Genomic DNA, 24,485 nt, shown 5'->3' with positions numbered 1-24,485 from the left:
TGTGTTAAAGAATTCATTGTGTAATGAAATTATATAGGTAGTATTAGCCTTGAGCTGTATTATCAGGATTCATGAATTTTATCGATTATTTTTGCACTGTTAATCGTCGACAACGTGAAATTCAGTTTGCACGTGCATGCATGGTTTGACATGTCCCGTGTAGTATTCGGTCAATTTGTTTTACTTGTCTTACTGACATTGTTGTCAAGTGAACGAAAACGCTTCAAAATTTGTAAAAAAAATATGGTTTTTTACATTGCAGCATTTTTAGTATGCCAAGAATACCCAATAATTTACGCGAACGGGCGATTGGCATGCTTGATGCTGGCATGTCGACAGAAGACGTTGCAAGGCATGTTGGGAGTTCTAGTCGAGCGATACGAAATCTTCGCGTAAGATTTCGAACGACAGGAAGCACCAACGTCTTGCCACCTCGTGGACGTCCACGTGTTCAATACCGCTATATCATGAACATGCATTTGCGCAATCGATTCCAAACTGCCACTGCTACTGCTGCTAACACACCGGTTCTTCATAATAACCGAATCAGTGGGCAAACTGTTCGTAATCGTCTGCGGGAGAACGGTTTACATGCACGACGTTCTTACGTCCGATGCGTTTTAACGCAACGTCATCGTCTAAATCGTCTTAATTGGGCACGTGTACACACTCGTTGGATACGGCGACGCTGGAATACCGTTCTTTTTTCGGATGAATCCAGATTTTCTTTACAACGTGGTGATGGCAGGGTGCGCGTCTACCGTAGGAGAAATGAACGCTATGCTGACTGTTGTGTTCTTGAACGAGATCGTTTCGGGGGTGGGGGTTGTGTCATGGTCTGGGCAGCCATTGCCCATGGTTATCGTTCACCACTAGTCGTCATTGATGGCAATTTAATTTAAATGCTCAACGTTACCGCGATGACATTCTCGCTCATCACGTCATTCCTCTGTTCTATAACAACGCCAACATCTCGATTTTTCAGCATGATAATGCCACCTCTTATACAGCTAGAGACACTGTAAATTTTCTTAGGACAAATAACATTGATTTCATTGATGACTGGCCCGCTAAAAGTCCTGATCTCAACCCCATCGAGCATGTCTGGGATAGTCTGGACAGACGATTGAGGCGTCGTCCCAACCCACCCGCTAACGTCAACGAACTTCGTCAAGCGCTCATTCAGAAATGGAACAATATTCCACAGGCAGAAATCAACACTTTAGTCAATTCTATGCGCCTGCGATGCACTGCAGTGGTCAGTTCAAGGGGTGGTCATACCCGTTATTAAGTGGGTGTTGTTGTTTTTAACCCCTACCACACTTGGTCAAAATTTCTCCCAGTTTCTGTTAACCTATGGCCATGATTTTTGCACCAAACGATGCATCATGGAACACTCTTTAAACGCATGTATAACAATTATTCCCCCGGTTTGTTTTCATCAAGTTATGTTCAAGCAAAGTTAGCGGAAGTTTCTTATTTTGTTCAGTATATATATATATATATATATATATATATATATATAATTTCTGTGCATCCCGTTCAATCTTGTGTCTACAGCAGCTGGAGACAAATTAATTAACATAAAGTTTGTTTTGTTTAGCGACACCACCAGAGCACATTGATTTATTAATCACCTGTTATTTGGTATTTTGACATATACTAGCAGTCTTAGAGAGGAAACCCGCAACATATTTCCATTAGTAGCAAATGATCTTTTATATGTATTTTTCCACAGGCAGGAATACCACGGCTTTTGATATACCTGAAGCTGGAGACAGTGTCTTGGTTTGATCGATTGGGTGGGAAGTGCAAATAAAAGATTAGCCTATGTGGTGACAGCTGGTTTCCTCTAAAAAAAAAACAGTGTCAGAATGACCATATGTTTGACGTCCAATAGCCGATGATAAGATAAAAAAAAATCAATGTGCTCTAGTGGCGTCGTTAAATAAAACAAACTTTACTTTACTGATCAATTGGCGGCGAGAAATACAGTACATGGTGCATCGTGATACTAATTTCCACTTGACAATGTCAAATTCCTAAATTGGTAAACTTCAGTCTAGATCGGCGGAAGATAATTATTTATTTTATATCTGCGTTCATTCTTTTTCTTTTCTTTTCTTTTCTTTTTTCAAACAAATGTCCCCTCTTTGCCAACCTCCCCGATTAGGAAATGACATTTTCCGTTGGGTTTATTAGATTGTTTTAAGAATGGAAAGAAATAATGGATCATAACAAAAAAGAAAGAATGACTGTCGCCAAAACCCTCAGCCATAGTATCTGGAGGTTAACCGTGTTACTGACATCCAATATCACATTACTGACATCCAGTCTCACATTACTGACATCCAATATCACATTATTGACATCCAGTATCACATTACTGACATCCTATCTCACATTACTGACATCCAGTACCGTATCACATTACTGACATCCAATATCACATTATTGACATTCAGTATCACATTACTGACATCCTATCTCACATTACTGACATCCAGTACCGTATCACATTACTGACATCCAGTACCGTATCACATTACTGACATCCAATATCACATTACTGACATCCAATATCACATTATTGACATCCAATCTCATATGACTAACATCCAATCTCACATTCTGACATTCAATGTCACATTACTGACATCCAATCTCACATTAGTGACATCCAATCTCACATTCTGACATTCAGTGTCACATTATTGACATCCAATGTCACATTACTGACATCCAGTGTCACATTACTGACATCCAGTGTCACATTACTGACATTCAGCGTTACATTGCTGACATTCAGTGTCACGTTACTGACATTCAGTGTCACGTTACTGACATTCAGTGTCACATTACTGACATCCATTCTCGAGTTCTCCCTTCCCTCAGAGCTAATTCACGAGACCCTATCCCCAACTCATTTGGATTCAAAAACATTTCATTTGTTTGTACTACTATAATATACACGCCCTCTTCCCTCTCCCCTTCAACTTCATATATCGTTCACACGGACCTGATTTTGTCTCGAAGACTTTCTGGCATATTAAAACAGCACCCTTGTATTATTGTGGTCAAGATATAGTCTACGTTTCAGACCGTTTCAGACAGTTTCGGCGGTGCATTTATTTTGATGACCCCTGCAATGTATATATTATCTCTCTTTGAATTCATTCGTCTCTTACGTCTTCCTAGTAAAATGCCAGTGCACCACAACTGGTATATCAAAGGCCGTGGTATGTACTACCCTGTCTGTGGGATGGTGCATATAAAAGATCCCTTGCTGCTAATCGAAAAGAGTAGCCCATGAAGTGGCGACAGCGGGTTTCCTCTCTCAATATCTGTGTGGCCCTTAACCATATGTCTCATGCCATATAACCGTAAATGTAATGTGTTGAGTGCGTCGTTAAATAAAATATTTCTTTCCTTCCTTCCCGGTAAAATAACCTGCTGTTGTTTTTCCGACGCGACCTGGTGTAATGGACGGACGACAGACCAATGACCAGTGTGTGGTGCGGTGTGATTGAGACTGGTCACTGGCCTGGTCACTGGCCTGCAGACCAGCAATTACACTACTTCCGACAACGGGAGACAATCCATAAATCCATACAGATCATCTTCAATGCACAATGTTTTTTAGTAATAATACTAATAATACAGTAGTATACTGTCACGAGTTAATGAAAGGAGCACTAGATTTAATATATATATAATATATATACGGCCACCTGTATATAACTGATATCTGTCGATAACAGCCACCATAGATCCCGCGTAATGCATTTCCTTCTTTATTTTACCTGTATATAACAGCGACATGTTGTTTGCGGTCATCGGCCACTATTTTGTGAACAAAATGAATGGTTGAACCTGCTATAACGGCCACACAATTACAATGACCACTATGTTTTGTCCACGGTTGAACTTGTCATCGCGGTCATAAAATATATACATGTACTGACCTGTCCCAGGCAGAATATAAAGTTATTGTTTTACTTAAAGGCATACTGTCACGGATTTAAGGACCTTATTTCTTTTAAAATGGATAATAAATAAAAATTACATTAATTGTTGGAAACCAAATCTAGCTATCACATCACCGTAACTGAACCATGATGGAGTGGAATCCATGTGAACGCTCTCGGCAATTTTAGTTTTTTAATTATGGACCATTGCCATAATTCAAATATTTTTTACAAAATATCATTAATAAGTGGAGTATGGTAGTTATGAAGATGGCTGAATAAAGTACATTTATTGACAAATCAAATTATTTTTGTTCAGGTAATACTTTATTAGACCATTAAATAGGTCAGTGGTCTGTGACAAAATGCCTTTAAGTTTTAACAAAACGGGTACATGCTCCAGTGCAGTTAGGTCAGGTCACAGGGCTTATTAAAATTGGTCTTAATACTGGGGTGGTCCTAATACCTAATTACCAACATTCAAAATGATGATTGTTTGGTAAATACTGATTGTGAATTTTACATCCCACTCCTTTCAACAATATCTAAATCCTACTCCTTTCAACAATATCTAAATCCCACTCCTTTCAACAATATCTAAATCCTTTTCCATGATTTATTTTTTATTAAGACTGTTTTTGAATTACAGCCTATTAGTGTCATTATTTGATACATGTGTATCTAGTAGTGTATTGTTTTATGGTTGTGATATATGTGGATTTTCGAAAGCAGAGATAATTGAGAAAATACGTCTACGATAGATTTCTTTGAAAAAATTTTTTAAAGGTCAAAGGATCTACAACTAATATTATTATTATATAATTTGAATTAGGAACATACCCATTGCTTTACGAACGTAATTATCGTATGATTAAATACTGGTTAAAATTGATTTGTACTAAAAACCTTTTTTCTTCATATAATGTATAGTGAGTTAAAAATATCTATTAGGAAATTATTATATGAATTGGACCTAAGATATACATTTGATAACCAGGAATATCTTGGTAGAAACACTAAGTATTATTAATTGCTCAAACATAAAAATGCTTCGTAATCTGGGAAAATATTTAGTCAAAGCTTTTGTAACTGGATAATTGATATATCATGTTTTCATTACAAACACGATACTGTGTAACTGTTACTTTTCAACATTATTTTGTGCACGTTAGTGGGGTCAGAATGCACCGAAACGACCATTGGGCAGTCTGTTCAAGATAGTAGTTTAACGGTTAGTGGTTAGAGGTTTCTAAGGGAAATTTATTTTGTTTAACGACACCACTGGAGCACATTGATTTATTAATCATCGTCTGTTGGATGTCAAACATTTGGTAATTCAGACATATAGTCTTAGAGAGGAAACCCGCTACATTTTTTCCATAGTAGCAAAGCGTCTTTTATCTGCACCTTTCCACAGACAGGATATCACATACCACGGCTTTTGATATACCAGTCGATAGGTTTCTGAGAGATAAGTCGGTGTGGTTGCTAGTAAAGACCCACTCTGTGTGTGTGGGACAGTATTGGGATGACCTACCAGTTTTGAGCCATTGGTCTAGTCACTACACGGGGCGGGACGTAGCCCAGTGGTAAAGCGCTCGCTCGATGCGCAGTCGGTCTAGGATCGATCTTCGTTGGTGGTCCCATTGGGCTATTTGTCGTCCCAGCCAGTGCACCACGACTGGTACATCAAAGGTCGTAGTATGTACTACCCTGTCTGTGTGATGGTGCATATAAAAGAACCCTTGCTGCTTATCGCAAAAGAGTAGCCTATGAAGTGGCGACAGCGGGTTTCCTCTCTTAATATTCTGTCATTAACCATATGTCTGACGCCATATAACAGTAAATAAAATGTGTTGAGTGCGTCGTTAAATAAAACATTTCTTTCTCTTTTTTTAGACACTACACCGAGGCATGAAGGAGTATCAGTAGTATATTATTGCCATGGAAACAAGACGTTGATTGTTCCATATTATTATGTAACCTCTGTTGGAACTATATTGGAACCCCTCTCCCCCCACACCAACCCCCCCCCCAAAAAAACACCCACAACAACAACCCAATAACAACCCCCACCCCCCCCCAAAAAAAAACAAAAAAAAAAAACAACAACCACCAAACAAACAAACAAACAAACGCATACAAACAAGTCGCAATGTCTGTTAATTAAAAGTGATAGACATTGTAAAATAATGAGAATGCAACAATAATAAATAAATAATGACAAGGTACTCTAAAATTCAGTTATTCAGTGGTTATTGACCGAATCAAGTGCCAGCACAATGAAACGAAATTCGATAATGCCTCTTTCATTAAAGAAATAAAGCAACAAATCGAAGGGGAAAGAGCCGAGTGGTGAAATAAATCTTGATGGCCTTTGATTTTTTCTTCATAAAATCGACATAATCACTTTCGAGGCTTGCTGCACTCCAGTGGTCAGATAATTCAGGGTGGGTTTTTTTAACTCCGCCAGAACCTGAACAAAACAGTACTTTATACCTCTGAAAGCTACCATTGGGTGGGATTAGAGTAATACGCATTTAAAGGGGCATTCCTGAGTTTGCTGCAATTTTTAAGATGTTATCGACAGAGACTTTTTAACGATTGTAATTACATATCAAATATATTTTCTGCATAAAATATTACTGGCTGTATATCAAACGTGTTTCTGATCGTTCTAATATTTGTACTAGGTTAAATTTCATTTTATTTCCTAAAATATTATGTTTTCGTACGTACGAAATTATATGAAGACAAAATCCAGTTTGGGCTTCTTACAAATATTAAGACGACCAGAAACACATTGAATATACAGACACTGATATTCTAAACAAGAAAATATATTTAATATGTAAGTTTAATCGTAGAAATATTTTATTAGTCGGGAACATCTTACAATGCAGCAAACTCAGGAATGTCCCTTTAAAATAGAACACCAGACTTTATGGTGTCGTGGTTGAGCCTTTAGATTTAAACCGCTCGTAAGCGTCGAGTTGGTATCCCGGTGTACCGGTGTAAAAGGAATTAAAGTTCGCTTGGAATACCAGTCCTGGGGAAAAGAACTACTTAAAAACAAACCCGTTATGGAAGTCCGGATAGGACTAAGGTTCCTAAAATAATGTAGGTCCTTTTTCACCGGCTTCAAAACAGATCGAGCTGATATCTCTCTCAGTAGGCATTAGCTTTTGTTCTCGAAAAAAAAAACCGGACAAGATATCTGAGGTCTAGGCTCAAGCTGGCGCGTTTGACTTTTAATTTCGTTATCGTTTAGCAACACAATGTCTGTTGTAGCCTCATAACCAGAGACAGGATAGCACAGGCCAAAATGTTTTACATATCAGCCGTTTAGAACTGGTTACGAGTTTGTTCCAGGATCTACATCCCGCCCCCTGGTTAGGACGAAGTCCTACCACCCCTGTAGGTTTGTTTCGGGCCCCCTGGTTAGGACGAAGAACCTACACCCCTGTGGGTTTGTTCCCGGACCTACACCCGCCCCCTGGTTAGGACGAAGATCCACCACCCCTGTGGGTTTGTTCCCGGACTTACACTCCGCCCCCTGGTTAGGACGAAGACCCACCACCCCTGTGGGTTTGTTCCCGGACTTACACTCCGCCCCCTGGTTAGGACGAAGACCCACCACCCCTGTGGGTTTGTTCCCGGACTTACACTCCACCCCCTGGTTAGGACGAAGACCCACCACCCCTGTGGGTTTGTTCCCGGACTTACACTCCACCCCCTGGTTAGGACGAAGACCCACCACCCCTGTGGGTTTGTTCCCGAACTTACACTCCGCCCCCTGGTTAGGACGAAGACCCACCACCCCTGTGGGTTTGTTCACGGACCTACACCCCGCCCCAAACCGGCCTCGGTGGCGTCGTGGCAGGCCATCGGTCTACAGGCTGGTAGGTACTGGGTTCGGATCCCAGTCGAGGCATGGGATTTTTAATCCAGATACCGACTCCAAACCCTGAGTGAGTGCTCCGCAAGGCTCAATGGGTAGGTGTAAACCACTTGCACCGACCAGTGATCCATAACTGGTTCAACAAAGGCCATGGTTTGTGCTATCCTGCCTGTGGGAAGCGCAAATAAAAGATCCCTTGCTGCCTGTCGTAAAAAGAGTAGCCTATGTGGCGACAGCGGGTTTCCTCTAAAAACAGTGTCAGAATGACCATATGTTTGACGTCCAATAGCCGATGATAAGATAAAAAAATCAATGTGCTCTAGCGGCGTCGTTAAATAAAACAAACTTTACTTTACACCCCGCCCCCTGGTTAGGACGAAGACCCACCACCCCTGTGTGTTTGTTCACGGACCTACACTCGACCCCCTGTTTAGGACGAAGAACCACCACCACTATAACCTATGGCCCAGTAGAGATGGTTTCAATCAGTCCACTGAGGAAATCTCTTTGTCTATAGGATGACTGCCATTCTGCAGGACGAGGCAATCTGTTTGTCTATAGGATGACTACCATTCTGCAGGACGAGGAAATCTCTTTGTCTATAGGATGACTGCCACTCTGCAGGACGAGGCAATCTATTTGTCTATAGGATGACTGCCATTCTGCAGGACGAGGCAATCTATTTGTCTATATTTTTACTGCCATTCTACAGGACGGGGCAATCTGTCTATAGGATGACTGCCACTCTGCAGGACAAGGCAATCTCTTTGTCTATAGGATGACTGCCACTCTTCAGGACGAGGCAATCTCTTTGTCTATAGGATGACTGCCACTCTGCAGGACGAGGCAATTGTTTGTCTATAGGATGACTGCCATTCTACAGGACGAGGCAATTTGTTTGTCTATAGGATGACTGCCATTCTACAGGACGAGGCAATCTCTTTGACTATAGGATGACTGCCACTCTGCAGGACGAGGCAATCTACTGTAAATTGGGTATTATTCGCGAATGTGTAATTTTCGCGTTTTTCGCGTTTTTAATTTAGCCGCGAAAATTACACTTACACAAATAATAAAATCCATTAGATAAAAACCCAAAACAAACCCAAACAACAAACAGTTTAGCAATTTTGGCACGCTGTTCTGCATAATAGAGTCCATATTCACCGCGTTTTTGTTTACAAGTTGTAGAAGTGTTTAATTTATCAACGGCATCATTGGCGGCCTGTGTCGATTGAACTTCTTCGATCGTTAAACACGTTGAATGGTCAGGTAAACCAACAGTTTCAGGTTTTTTAACCACTGCACAAATGAACCTGCACAATTTCACATTTTCTGGAGAGTTGATTGAACCACAACCTGGATTACTTTCATGAATTGTATGCACAGTGTGGTCGCCGTTGGATAAAAAGAAATCTTATTCTTATTCTTAAAAGACATGTGGCTGCAGCACTTAGCGGAGTCTCTCAGAAAGGGGTAATATTACGTATACCTCTGTTGACCACTCTAGTGTCGGTTATGTACCAAAGTATTGTTTTGTACGTGTTAATAATTTAAAAAAAACAAAAACAAAACAAAACAAAAACCATTATGCCGCGAAAATTAAAAACCGCGAACTGCCTGCATTTTTGATATCGCGAAAATTTACTGCCGCGAATAATACCCGTTTTACAGTATTTGTTTATAAGAGGACTGCCTCTCTCCAGGACGAGGCAATCTATTTCGTTTGTGTGAGGACTGCCACTCCCAAGTTTGTTTTCACAAATCTACACCTGCACCAGAGTCCAAATAATGTTTAGTCAAACGCAAGACCACGGGTAAGCGGAATGTTTTTCATATGTATTATTTTATAAGTTAACAATTGTCGGTCTTTGGTTGCTATAAGCTAAGTTTCAACATATTTCTTTAATCACTATTTGGACCGATTTATAAATGGTTATGGAAGTTTTGAGCAAAAAATATTTTAAAATTTAGTGGTTAAACCAATTTTCATTAGAATAATTTTAGTGAAATTGACACATCCTGGAGTAGAGCCACTACAGTGGTCCGTCCAGGAGACCGAGCGTTCGCCAACTATTTGACTGGTACATTCGTCTTCTATCACATCACTGGGTTCGGATCCCAGTCGAGGCATGGGATTTTTAATCCAGATACCGACTCCAAAGCCTGAGTGAGTGCTCCGCAAGGCTCACTGGGTAGGTGTAAACCACTTGCACCGACCAGTGATCCATAACTGGTTAAACAAAGGCCATGGTTTGTGCTATCCTGCCTGTGGGAAGCGCAAATAAAAGATCCCTTGCTGCTAATCGGAAGAGTAGCCCATGTAGTGGCGACAGCGGGTTTCCTCTCAAAATCTGTGTGGTCCTTAACCATATGTCTGACGCCATATAACCGTAAATAAAATGTGTTGAGTGCGTCGTTAAATAAAACATTTCTTCTTTCTTTCTATCACATCACATTCATCTAACGTTAAGCGCACAAAGCAGTCTACAGAGAGACCGCTATAGTTCGCCCTTCTAAACACACCTCAAAATTTATATGTTCATGTACCGTGTGCAGAACAACAGTATTTCCAATTTTGTCTCCGTCGATTGACTCCCAGAATTGCCGATATACCATATATACTCCTCAAAAAAAGTAGGGGAACTCTAATAAGAAGTTACAATTGCCAAAAATTTAAGGTATATTAGCTGTGGGGAATGGTTATATGATAATAGTGAATTAATTGGGCAAACATTACAACCGGTAGTTCAGTATTACAGTAGGTTTTATCACCACCAAATATCTTGAAGGACGATTGGGGTCAGAAGTAAAATTTGAAAGTTGACGGGGTTTTTTTTATCAGTAAATCGCAAATTCAAACAATAAAAATGACTAAAAACAAAACAATAACAACTGTATGATCAATATTTTGAAAAAGATTGACAGAAATAATGTTCCACAGTGATTAATCGACCTTCCCGGAAATTGTCAAAATCGAGAATCACACCCCACGCACCCCTGTGCGATCAATCTAATTAAAATTATCTCCACTATTACATGTGGATCTAACACCAGCCAGTTGGAGCTCATGTCCACCAATCAAAACCTTACTTGCAGAATCATGCCAGTGATTTAAAACTAACAACACTGCGTAGTCCCCAATGTCCAGGTAACATTTCGTCTGTAAATAATAATTTAAATATTGACCAATCACACTTCGCCTTTTATAACGTTATTTGGGAGCATACAAATTCTAAAAATATCGGGCGAGTCTATTTTAGTGGCCGCAGTACAGCGAACCATACCAATACGTACGGGGTGGGTTATCAGTCTTCAATTTTACATTAAAAATTATTTATTTATTTATAAAAAAAAAAAAAAAAAACTAAATCAGTCTTCAGTTTTACATTACAAATTATTTATTTTATAAAATAAAACATGTTTTAAGGCATTCGTAATTTACACGAAACATGTCGTATACCCTCAGGATAATTCGGAATGTTTTCAAATTATTTTTAAATCACTGGCATGATTCTGCAAGTAAGGTTTTGATTGGTGGACATGAGCTCCAACTGGCTGGTGTTAGATCCACATGTAATAGTGGAGCTAATTTTAATTAGATTGGTGTGCGATGTACGTGCAATCTATGGAGTGTGTTTCGGTGTGTTGATAAACAGACCTGAACGTTCTTTACTAGGATGTCTGTGGTCAAAACGTATGTTCGGTCTAATAGTTGATATTAACATTAATAGTTCAGGTTCCCCTACTTTATTTGAAGAGTGTATATGGCCACAGACCTATTTATTTACGATATATATATGTTTCTTTATAGCGTTAGTTGCTGTAACCCTTTTCATTAATATCAGTAAGCACATGGATTTTTTTATGCACCTTTGCCTGCCTGGAGGCAATATTCCTTGAAAAGCTATTTTTCACAGGATATTGATTGAAACAAACACATCCTCTAAACATGACCGGAGTACACTCATTTTACACACAAAATATTACATTTGTATGGGCTGGAATTGCCACAAAAATGTCTTCAAAGTCAACAAGTTTCACAATTTTGCAAATTACATGCTCTCCCCTGTCAACGTCAGTCTAATAGTTGCCACTTCAAAGATGTCTGCCTTGAAATAATCGCAATCAAACAGAAAGCAACTTGCGCTGATATATTTCCGGATTTAGGTCAACCGAAAGGGAAGATAATTGTGATCTGTGGCCATCTAAACGAACAACTGGATACTAATATGTACAACGGAAACAACTGCAGGAATAGAACAGTTTGCTGTGCACAGTTCTGAAGAAATGTTTGTTGCTTGACTAATTCTTTTAACCGTCTCATTGACCACATTTTTGTTAATGGCTTAATGCTTCCATACCATTACCGGCCTCGGTGTCGTCGTGGTTAGGCCATCGGTCTACAGGCTGGTAGGTACTGGGTTCGTATCCCAGTCGAGGCATGGGATTTTTAATCCAGATACCGACTCCAAACCCTGAGTGAGTGCTCCGCAAGGCTCAATGTGTAGGTGTAAACCACTTGCATCCATAACTGGTTCAACAAAGTGCAAATAAAAGATCCCTTGCTGCTAATCGGAAAGCGTAGTCCATGTAGTGGCGACAGCGGGTTTCCTCTCAAAATCTGTGTGGTCCTTGACCATATGTCTGACGCCATATAACCGTAAATAAAATGTGTTGAGTGCGTTGTTAAATAAAAACATTTCTTTCTTTCTTTTTTTTATATGTATATACAAGGCTCAAAATTCATTTTGATGAGTGGGAAGCAATCTCTGCTTTTAAGCTTTTAATATGGAAGCAAATATTATAAATTGAGAAGCAGTTCTGTAAATTAGACAACTTAATAGACTTAATAGTGTGACATTACAAACGCGGATAAAATTATTTATATTATTTCTGCAGAAAATAGTGAATTTTGAATATATCTAATATTGTTAAAAATAAAGATGAAAGCAAAAACGGCTTATAAGACTTATTACAGAAATGCAAATGTCGAACCTTGTTATACATCCACCATCCATAAAAGTGTTTTAATGTTAATCGTATATGCATACGTTAAAGGGACATTCCTCAGTTTGCTGCATTGTAAGATGTTTCCGACTAATAAAATATTTCTACGATTAAACTGGCATATTAAATATATGTTCTTGTTTAGAATAACAGTGTCTGTATATTCAACGCGTTTCTGGTCGTCTTAATATTTGTAAGAAGCCCAAACTGGATTTTGTCTTCAAATAATTTCGGAAAATATTTTAGGAAATAAAATTAAATTTAGCCTAGTACTAATATTAGAACGATCAGAAACACGTTTAATATACAGCCACTAATATTTTAAGTAATTACAATCGTTAAAAAGTCTTTGTTAGTCGATAATACCTTAAAAAGTGCAGCAAACTCAGGAATGTCCCTTTAACAAAAGATGCTGCAGACCCAACAGAAATAAAATAATAATCACTCCCCATGTGATCCCTTCTGAAACCGATCTTACTTAAAGTTCCATGCGGAGTGAAGTGGTTTAAATGCGATGTTTCGGGACGTGTATATACTTTATATTTTTATAAGGTATGGTATATTAGCTGTGGGGAATGGTTATATGGTAATAGTGAATTAATTGGGCAAATATTACAACCGGTAATTCAGTATTACTGTAGGTTTTATGACCACCAAAGATCTTGAAGAACGATTGGGGTCAGAAGTGAAATTTGAAAGTTGACGTTTTTTTTATCAGTAAATAGCAAAATCAAACAATAAAAATCACTAAAAAACTAAACAATAACAACTGTATTATCAACAGAATGAAAAAGATTGACAGAAATAATGTTCCACCGTGATTAATAGACCTTCGTTGAAATTGTCAAAATCGAGAATGACACCCCATGCATGTGTACGGGGCAACTGCGTGATGCATGTGCAAACTATGGAATATTTTTTGGAGTGTTGATAAACAGGCCTGAACGTTCTTTACTAGGATGTCTGCGGTCAAAACGTATGTTCGGTCTAATAGTTGATATTAACATTAATATTTCAGGTTCCCCTACTTGTTTTGAAGAGTAGTCAAACCTGTCTTAAGCGGTCACACAAGGGAGTAAAGAAAAGCGACCGCTTAAGACAGGTGGCCGCTGATTAAAGGTTGCCACATATACAGTTATTAAAACGGGTGTTGTTTCTTTTTTTGTTGCCGTCTGTAGCGCTAATTAATAGTTGTGTGCTCCACAGTTGACTATAAATCAACTTTCGACGTGTCGCCTCCTTCAGAAATAAGTGATTGGAAGGTATTAATTTAACCTTTCTTAATAAGTTTGTTTTCTTTTTGCATTTAATTATTTAATTCCAACTTCATGCAGTCTATTGTCATAGTAAGTGAATCTACAAATATCAAGCTTAGGATGAGGTCAATAGATGCATTCCAGAGTCATACTTTCTTAATTGATACACAGTAGAGATGTCAGGACTGAATGGGTATAGTATTCCTGAAGGTGTGAATATATACCATGGTATATTAATTTAACTTTCACCGAGGGGGGGAGGAGGCCGTGTGTATATATTAAGGCATTTTACACAGGTGTCAGAAGCCTGTTCCCCGACTGAAGGTAATACACTGTCTCTCCCCCCCCCCCCCCCCCCCCCCCCCCCCCCCCCCCCCCCCCCCCCCCCCCGGTGGAAATCAAATTAATATACATTTGTATATCTCTTCCCCTCCCAACTAGTCACTGGCATTATCTGATGCATATCACGGAATCGTGAGTTCTGAATTCTATTCCAGAATATTACCAGAAACCGGAAACGTATTCTCTCGCTAACTTGATTAGGCTGAACAGGCAACGCTCGTGTTTAGTCGTTATTTTACATAATAGGTAATTATTTTAAACCAATCTTTACCAAAACATCACGACGAAATTATAGTTTTGTTTGCTTCTGTGTCAGATCCACGCAGTATCTATGGGTGAAATGGTAAAACAACTGGAGTTGGGTGGGGTGAGTAAAGCAGGTAATGTAGTAATATATGGGTTACATAAAATGGCCACTTCTAAAGTGGCACTTTATCGTATGCTCGGTTCGTAGAATCGAACCACCTCGGCCGAACCCATTGATTTTTTTTCCCGTTCCACCCACTAACCTGTAACTGGTATATCAAATGGCTTGGTCTGTGGGGATGTGCATACAAAATATCCCTTGCTAGTAACGGAAAAAATGTAGTGGGTCCGAATTACCAAATGATTGATATGATCTAATAATTGATGGTTAAACAATGTTCATTGTTTATCGACACCACTAGAGCACATTGATTTATTATTCATCGGCTGTTGAATGTCAAACATTTGGAAATTTGTTGACGTATAGTCTTAGAAAGGAAACCCACGACATTTTTTCATCAATAGTGAGGGATTTTTTATATGCATCATTTCACAGACAGGAATATACCAGTTGTGGTGCACTGGGGGGGGGGGGGGGGGGGGGGCTGGATTTAGCTCAGTCGGTTGAGTGCTAGCTTGAGGTGTTTACGTCGCAGGATCGAACCACTTCGGTGGATCCATTCAACTGATTTTTTTTTTCTTCTTCTTCTTTCAACCAGTGAACCACAACTGGTCAAAGATCGTGGTATGTACTTTCCTATCTGTGGGAAGTGCATAAAAAAAGATCCCTTGCTGCATTAGGAAGTGCACCACAACTGGTCAAAGACCGTGGTATGTGGTTTTCTGTCTGTGGAAAAGTGCATATAAAAAAGATCCCTTGCTGCATTAGAAAAAAATGCAGCGGGTCTCCTCTTATGACTACGTGTCAGAAATACCAAATGTTTGACATCCAATAGCCGATACAGGGTTGCAGACGAATCACTGCGCATTTTTACATGGATTACAACTAATTTTGAGGGTCGAATGATGGAAATACATGGTAAAAAAGGTTTCAGGTTAGCACAATTTTCCCGAATAGGGGCAGTCGCCCCGCCCCACACCCCCACCCCCTGGCTCGTACGCTTATGGCCCTGCACATGCGCTTACACAATACATTACCAAACATACCAACGGAAGTTGATTATTATCCGAACCGGACATGTCACGGGGAAGTTGTTTGACGCTGTACGGCCCGTTTTAGTTGTTATGCTTGCAGGTCTATCAAAAAGACAAAAAAAAACAAAGGAAATGTTTTATTTAACGACGCACTCAACACATTTTATTTACGGTTATATGGCGTCAGACAAAAAACAAAGAAACCAACTTACGACAATGTCAATTTTTATGCACGTCGGACCTTGCCAGAGTTTCAATGTTCGTTTTAATGTAATATCATAAGAACAAACATGCACAGTGGTTATGTCATCAAATATATAGGCATCGGAAGTGGCGATAGCGGGTTTCCTCTCTCAGTATCTGTGTGGTCCTTAACCATATGTCCGACGCCATATAACCGTAAATAAAATGTGTTGAGTGTCGTTAAATAGAACAGTTTATGCGCGGTCTGTCTAGGATCGATCCCCGTCGGTGGACCCATTGACTACCCTTATTTCCTTCCACAAGAAAACATTAAAAGGTTGATTACAAATACGTAACATAGTTTGATAGATACATTTCCTTATTTTGTCTTTACATTCCTTTATAAAAGTCAAATATTTCTGCATACAGAGAATATCAAATAAATAAAATAAAATAAAATAAATAAAATAAAATAAATAAAAATAAAATAAATAAACAAATAAATAAAATAAATAAAATAAATAAATAAATAATAATAATTAATAAATAAATATGTGACGGAACATGCTCTTAATTTTGTTTTCGCCTGTGGCGATATTAATTGGTTTAGAAGGCCGTGTGCAGTTCCAAATGCACTTAGCCCAGATGGGCAACTTGTTACGTGATACCTTTGCGCGACGGTCATCGAGCTGTACTTCTAATACACACCCAGCCCAGATGCGGAGCCATGTGGCCAGTAGTTACGTAATACCTCCGCGAGTGCGGTTTTTACAACCGTGATTGGCGACAGCCAGTCTGACGATCAGAGAAAAATATGCCGGCGTGGTGGTTGTGGAAAATCCACATGATACGTGAGGTACCGCCTTGTACCCCCAGGCGATATTCGCTGTCTCTGAGAGTTTTGAATAAATAGCTAGGATTTTAGATATATCGAGGAGAGACATTTGGAAGTATCCAGGGGAACGGTCGTCGTCCACTGAACGATCTATATTAGTTCAGACGGGACTATATATATTTTCTGATGTGATTGATGTGACTTTAAATATTTTAATACTGTATTATACCAATATTATTTAGACGGTGCTGCCGGTCATCTGACGCAGTATTCTGTAGGCTCACCGTTCTGATATATATATATATAAAGCTTAGCCAGTCATCCTAAAGGACCTAGGTAAACTGTAGGTTATTGTCTTTATTGTGATAGGTACCAGTATTAATTCTGTATTATTGAATGAGTAGTTAGGGTTAATTAAAAATTAACCAGTTAGGAATAGTGTTGTAATTCCTTTATTAATTAAGTTCCCCTGGAAGCGTTTCTCCATTATCGCACGTGTGTGTGTTAGCGTTTCTCAATTATCACACGTGTGGGTGTTGTGTCACGGTGAAGTGATTAGCATATTGTGTAAACTAGACACCTAGAGATTAACTAATTAAGTGATCAGTTCTGGGTTGTTATTATTGTTGTTATTAATTAACTACTGTGGCAGTACATTTGTCAGCGTAGGTTAATACAGATTCCAAAGGGTATTGTGTTTTGTTGTGTTTTCTAGTGAACTAAACGTGCTATAATAATATATACTTTATATAAGATCTTATCTCTGATCATACCTAGACGAGCCACATTAGGGTATAACCGCCCGTTACAGAGAGATCTAATAGATATACAGTTAGGAGAGATATTTGGACAATCGTGTTTTATTCAGTTACGGGTATTATAGAATCCCCGTGACAAAATAAATAAGTTAATTAATTCAATAATACCTTCAACATATATTTTACAATCAAATAAACGCATTGTATAGTCTGCATACGGAGAATATCAATAAAATAAAATAAAACAATAATAATAAGAAGTAAATAAATAAATAAATAAATAAATAACTAAGTAAAACAAATTAATAACATCTTCAACATATACTTTACAATCACATAAACGCATTGTAGGTTATATCGAATTAAGATATTACGGTGTATTTTGTTGGAATATTAATTAATACTTTGATAAAGCTTACCTTTGTTACGGAACGACTGCGGGAAAGATATGAAAAGTACAGCATGTGTTTAGCTATCGTAAAGAATGTCATTAGACAGTATATACTTCGGTAATTGGCGGACGTTTGGGGACCGATGATTGACGGAAAGTATCGAATTGCTGTTTGCTGTCGATGGACGATATTGGCCTTTCCTTCATTTGACGCAAAAGCCGGCCATCGGACATTACGCTGGTAGGTACTGGGTTCGAAGCCCGGTACTGGCTCCTATCCAAAGCGAGTTTTAACGGCTCAATGGGTAAGACCACTACACCCTTTTCTTTCTCACTAACAACTAACCCACTGTCTTGGACAGACAGCCCAGATAGATGAGGTATGTACACAGGACAGCGTGCTTGAATCTTAATTGGATATAAGCACAAAAATAAGTTGAAATGAAATGAAATGAAATGACGTAAACTGCTCCGTGGCGTTACGAAACGCTTACTATAGTCCGCTTGCGTCAAAAGGGAACAAACTCGCACATCATAGCTTTTTTCAAAAAAAGAAGAAGATAAGGTTTCTTAACATTAAATTCCATAGGTTAAATCTCCCTCTTCTTTTTTTTTTTCTCTCTCTCTTTTTTTTTTTTTGCTTTTTTTTTTTGATACTGGGATTAAGGCAGCTGATCACGTGGTGGTACAGGCGGGTAAAGCACGCGCAACTCTGTATACTGCATTATCAATTAATAGTAACAATACTACCGACCCTGGCCGAAATTCCTACATTTTGTCCCCCTGTCCTGGAAATAAGATTTAATTTATACAATTTGATGGTAATTTGAATTGACATAAACATGTTTTATTTTTTCTTTGAAATGTAATGCTGTGTGCGCTCTTCTGATTAGCACATTTTCGTAGTAATTATAACAATGTGACATCACATTTCTTTATTCTAATTATATTTTATTATTGCCTTTATTATTCTATTGTATTTGTATTATACTACTGTCTCTATTGCTGTATTGCATTTGTATTAATACCATTGTTCTACTGTCTCCTTTAAGTTCATGGATTCCATTTTAACGCAAACAGACTATAACCTGGTTTTGGTCAATGAATGTGAAACTAGAGTGTAAACCACTCCATTTGTTAACAATTCTCGTCAAAAACTCACTAAACTTTTACTCAACACAGTCTGAGATAAGACAAGAGGAAAGATGAGAAAACAGCATGACCAAGACACCAAAGCCAAATCTTCCACTGACATTAACACTAGTGAAAGGTATTGCTACCTGTGATGTATATATAATAACTGTACAATTATTGTAAGTTGTAAAAGGCGTTTGAATTTATAAACTTGGTTTTGGAGAATATTATAAGAACCAAAATTCCACACAAGTGTCCGTTAGATATCATTTTGCTTTCGTTCGTTAGATAGTTATTTCAAAAAAGTTAAAGTTCGTTTTGTTTAACAAAATCACTGGAGCGCATTGAAAAAGAAAGAAATGTTTTATTTAACGACGCACTCAACACATTTTATTTACGGTTATATGGTGTCAGACAAATGGTTAAGGACCACACAGCTATTGAGAGAGGAAACCCGCTGCCGCCACTTCATGGGCTACTCTTTTTGATTAACAGCAAGGGATCTTTTATATGCACCATCCCACAGACAGGGTAGTACATACCACGGCCTTTGATATACCAGTCGTGGTGCACTAGCTGGAGCGAGAAATAGCGGGGATCGATCCCAAACCGACCGCGCATCAAGCGAGCGCTGTACCATTGGGCTACGCCTCGCCCCCTGCGCTCCAGCATTGATTTATTAATCGACTGGATGTCGTACATTTGGTAATTTTTTTATTCGTGAAAATAACAAGAGAATGGGTTCACTGAGGTGGTTCGATCCTACGACGCATGCACCTCAGGCGAGCGCTCTACAGACTAAGCCAGATCCCGCCCATATCCAATTGAGGTTCAAGCACGCTGTCGTGGCACACACCTCAGTTATTTGCACTGTCTGTCCAGGACATTGGGTTAGTGGTTAGTGAGATAGAAATCGATGTAGTGGCATTACACCTACTCTCTGAGTCGTTAAAACTCGCTCTGGGTGAGAGATCCACAACGGGGATGCGAATCCAGTACCTACCGGCCTTAAGTCCACAACACCACCGATGCCTCTTATAAGATACGTGTTGAAAACACCGGAAAGATAAATGATATATCTAACGATCTCTCTCATACAGTCCTAGAGTTCTGTGTGCACGCATGGCAGATGTTTTCTCTTCATAGAAAGAGCAACGAACACGGAATCGATGAGCGTTGTCGTTTCTCTTCGTCAAAACAAAAACACTAAGTGTACTTCTCATATCGACGAGCGATTTTATTACCTGTGCAAACACCCATTCCAATCTATCTAGAAAAATCGGAAGATTAAAGAGGAATACAAGAGAGTGTTAATGAGCGAGCCAATCTAGTGGAAATATTGCGCTACAAACTGTTAATGCAATGTATTGCAACTGTCGTCACTCGTTCGTGCCGCAAATGAATCTGGAAAGAAACGCCATCTGTGGCGTAGAGGTTAAACGCCTTAGGACTTATGACCGGTATTTACTGGGTTCGCATCCCCATACAGGCTTCCACGGAGAGTGATTTTTAAAGTCGCAGACCCTAGTTTCAGTCCGTGAAAATGGACACTAAGTTTAGTTAATCTACAAACATGCAACGCATTTGGATAAGGTTATAACAGAGAGAAGCTAATTATATAAAGTTTGTGATGTTTAAACGGAGAAAATACCGTCCAAAAATAGACCACAGCTTGTCTCTATAACCATTACTTCTTAGACGAACATGTGTTTTTAGAATTATGAAAAAAAGAGCATTTTGAGGTGTTACAAAACACTTCAGGTGTATGAAAATAAATATTCTAAATAATACAATGTAAGTACTTCTTATTTAAATTAACAAAAAACGGCTTTAATAGTGAAAAATACGTCGTAGTGTTTAAAAACTATGTTTATCATTTTAACGGCTCATTTGGCGCAAATTCTATTTATCCGTAATCCGTATGCATCTATTCAACCTATATCATCGAAAGTGATTGCTACGAACCGGTCTCGGTGGTGTCGTGATTATGACATCGGACATAAGGCTGGTAGGTACAGGGTTCGCAGCCCGGTACCGGCTCCCACCCAGAGCGGGTTTTAACGACATAATATAGGTAGGTGTAAGACCACTACACCCTCTTCTATCTCACTAACCGCTAACCACTAACAACTAACCTACTGCCCTAGACAGACAGCCCACATGGCTGAGGTGTGTATGCCCAGGACAGCGTGCTTGAACCTTAATTGGATATAAGCACGAAAATAATTTGAATGAATGAATGATTGCTACGGATTAGGCACTGCGGACTACGTTATAGGGATTACGGACAAATATAATGTTCTCCGAAGGCCAGGACATTAACCTCTCGTTATTAACCACCACCGAGTATAAAGGCTACGTTCATGATGCGAGTACTTCGTACGACAATAGCCGATTGCATAGCAACCGATGAAATCGACGACACGAATGTCTTGTACGACAATATCCGATTGCATAGCAACCGATGAAATCGACGATACGAATGTCCATACGAGAATTGCCGAGTGCATAGCAACCGATGAAATCGATGATACGAATGTCTCGTACGGCAATAGCCGATTGCATAGCAACCGAGTGCATAGCATCCGATGAAATTGACGATACGAATGTCTCGTACGAGAATTGCCGAGTGCATAGCAACCGATGAAATCGACGATACGAATCTCTCGTACCAGAATAGCCGATTGCATATCAACCGATGAAATCGACGATACGAATGTCTCGTACCAGAATAGCGGATTGCATGGCAACCAATGAAATCGGCGATACGAGTGTCTCGTATGAGAATAGCCGATTGCATAGTAACCGATGGAATCGCCATGTTTGTCATGCATAATCGGCTATTACCGTATGTAGTGGGGTAGCCTTTAGTAATCATCTACCCACAGTTCTAATATAAGATAGTCCCCCATAGCTGACGTGTTTTCCCAGGACATCGTGCTTGAATCTTAATTGGATATAAGCACGAAAATCTAGCTAAAATGAAATTAAATTAAAATTAAACAGTTAGTGCCGAATTTACGACAACTGTTTTACTTATACGCATGTGTTTAAGCATTGTAAATGATTATGTATGTAGTTACACGGGCGCAGGTCAAAGACAGGCTTTGTAAATGATTATGTATGTAGTTACACGGGCGCAGGTCAAAGACAGGCTTTGTAAATGATTATGGATGTAGTTACACGGGCGCAGGTCAAAGACAGGCATTGTAAATGATTATGGATGTAGTTACACGGGCGCAGGTCAAAGACAGGCTTTGTAAATGATTATGTATGTAGTTACACGGGCGCAGGTCAAAGACAGGCTTTGTAAATGATTATGTATGTAGTTACACGGGCGCAGGTCAAAGACAGGCTTTGTAAATGATTATGGATGTAGTTACACGGGCGCAGGTCAAAGACAGGCTTTGTAAATGATTATCTATGTAGTTACACGGGCGCAGGTCAAAGACAGGCTTTGTAAATGATTATGGATGTAGTTACACGGGCGCAGGTCAAAGACAGGCTTTGTAAATGATTATGGATGTAGTTACACGGGCTCAGGTCAAAGACAGGCTTTGTAAATTCAGCCCGTAAAGTTTGTTTTGTTTAACGACACCATACGAGCACACTGATTAACTAACCCTCAGCTACGACAAGGCCCCATTCCACGAAGCGATCTTAGCCCTAAGTTTACCTTAGGCGCATAGCTATCCTATGCACTTAAGTTGATCTTAGGGCTAAGGTCGCTTCGTGGAACGGGGCTCTGGATATCAAAGATTTGGTAATTCTGACACATAGTCTTCAAAGAAAACCCCCGATACATTTTTCCAACAAGGGATCTTTTATATGCACTTTCCACATATACCAGGCCTTTGATATACTAATATAAAACATTATATAAGATTACGGAACTTGAATGAAGATCGAATTACCTCTCGCATCTGGCTTTGGTTCCATAGACGATCAACACAATCACGAAGGTCTCTTAGGCTGTGTTAGACAACAAAGCATCCTCTTTGCAAGTCTTTTAGCATTGCATTGCGAGATCGTAAAGTTGCGAGAGTTTAGTGAATTAGGCCTGGTCTTTTAAAGTACGTAATAAATTTAGTTAACTTGGACTAGATAACTTCCTTAACTTAGAGAGCAAATATAGAAAAAACGTATGTAGTCAACAAGGTACAGGACAAAGTCCACGAGGAATTTTTAATAGAATGGAAACCAGCGTTAATGGAACCACACGACAGAACAGGGGTTGGGGGGGGGGGGGGGGGGGGCTATAAATTATGAATGTATTGTTTTATAGATGTTTATAAAGTAGAAGTGAACTCACTAAGTTGAGATGCGGAGTTGCTCTTCTGAAAGTTGAAACTGGTCGATATAATAATACACCGCTGGGAGAAAGAACATGTTTTAGTTGCCTTAACCACATTGAAAACGAGTGTCACGTCCTGCTTAAATGCACATTATATGATGACATAACGTTGGAGTTACTCACACACTGTAGAACTTTACTTTTTAATTATGATGACTGCACCGACATACAGAAACTGTGTTTTATTTTGTCCTGTCCAGATATTTGTATCTTAGCTGTCAAAACCTGCATAGCAATCTCAAATACCGAAAATTCCTTTTATATATTATGAGATGAGTTATGTATAATATTTTAAATGTATATATATATATATATATATATATATATATATATATATATATATATATATATATATTACTGTTTTACTTGAGCTGCTATTGTTTTATCTGTACTATATTGGATTGTTTACTTTATTTGTCTTTTAGATACTTTTAGCGAATAGTCTCTCATAACTCGGTGGCGTCGTGGTTAGGCCATCGGTCTATATGCTGGTAGGTACTGGGTTCGGATCCCAGTCGAGGCATGGGATTTTTAATCCAGATACCGACTCCAAACCCTGAGTGAGTGCTCAGCAAGACGCAATGGGTAGGTGTAAAACCACTTGCACCGACCAGTGATCCATAACTGGTTCAACAAAGGCCATGGTTTGTGCTATCCTGCCTGTAGGAAGCGCAAATAAAAGATCCCTTGCTGCTAATCGGAAAGAGTAGCCCATGTAGTGGCGACAGCGGGTTTCCTCTCAAACTCTGTGTGGTCCTTAACCATATGTCTGACGCCATAAAACCGTAAATAAAATGTGTTGAGTGCGTCGTTAAATAAAACATTTCTTTCTTTCTTTCTCATAACTCAGTATAGTATAATTTATATTGCATTTATGTATATGTTAAATTTTATTCTGTCGTAATGAGGTGAGACTTTAATAAATTATCTGTCTGTCTGACCGCCTATGAAA

General features: G+C 39.1%; 2 protein-coding genes across 2 annotated transcripts in view; one reads left to right on the top strand and one right to left on the bottom strand.

The window, feature by feature from the left end:
• LOC121381734 (calcium and integrin-binding family member 3-like) overlaps positions 1-6,199 on the top strand; it is a 48,711-nt gene extending 42,512 nt beyond the window's left edge. Inside the window, exon 7 of the mRNA XM_041511092.1 lies at positions 5,868-6,199. Within this exon, the coding sequence (XP_041367026.1) occupies positions 5,868-5,886 (19 nt within the window). The 3' untranslated portion in view covers positions 5,887-6,199. The remainder of the gene's footprint in view (positions 1-5,867) is intronic.
• The window catches only part of LOC121381725 (regulator of G-protein signaling 9-binding protein-like), a 69,866-nt gene that overhangs the window by 21,324 nt on the left and 24,057 nt on the right, over positions 1-24,485 (bottom strand). The window lies entirely within an intron of this gene.

Source organism: Gigantopelta aegis, chromosome 2, assembly GCF_016097555.1.
Source record: "Gigantopelta aegis isolate Gae_Host chromosome 2, Gae_host_genome, whole genome shotgun sequence".
NCBI lineage: Eukaryota > Metazoa > Mollusca > Gastropoda > Neomphalida > Peltospiridae > Gigantopelta > Gigantopelta aegis.
The sequence above is the reverse complement of the archived record's forward strand: the minus strand, read 5'-3'. Positions and strand labels throughout refer to the sequence as shown.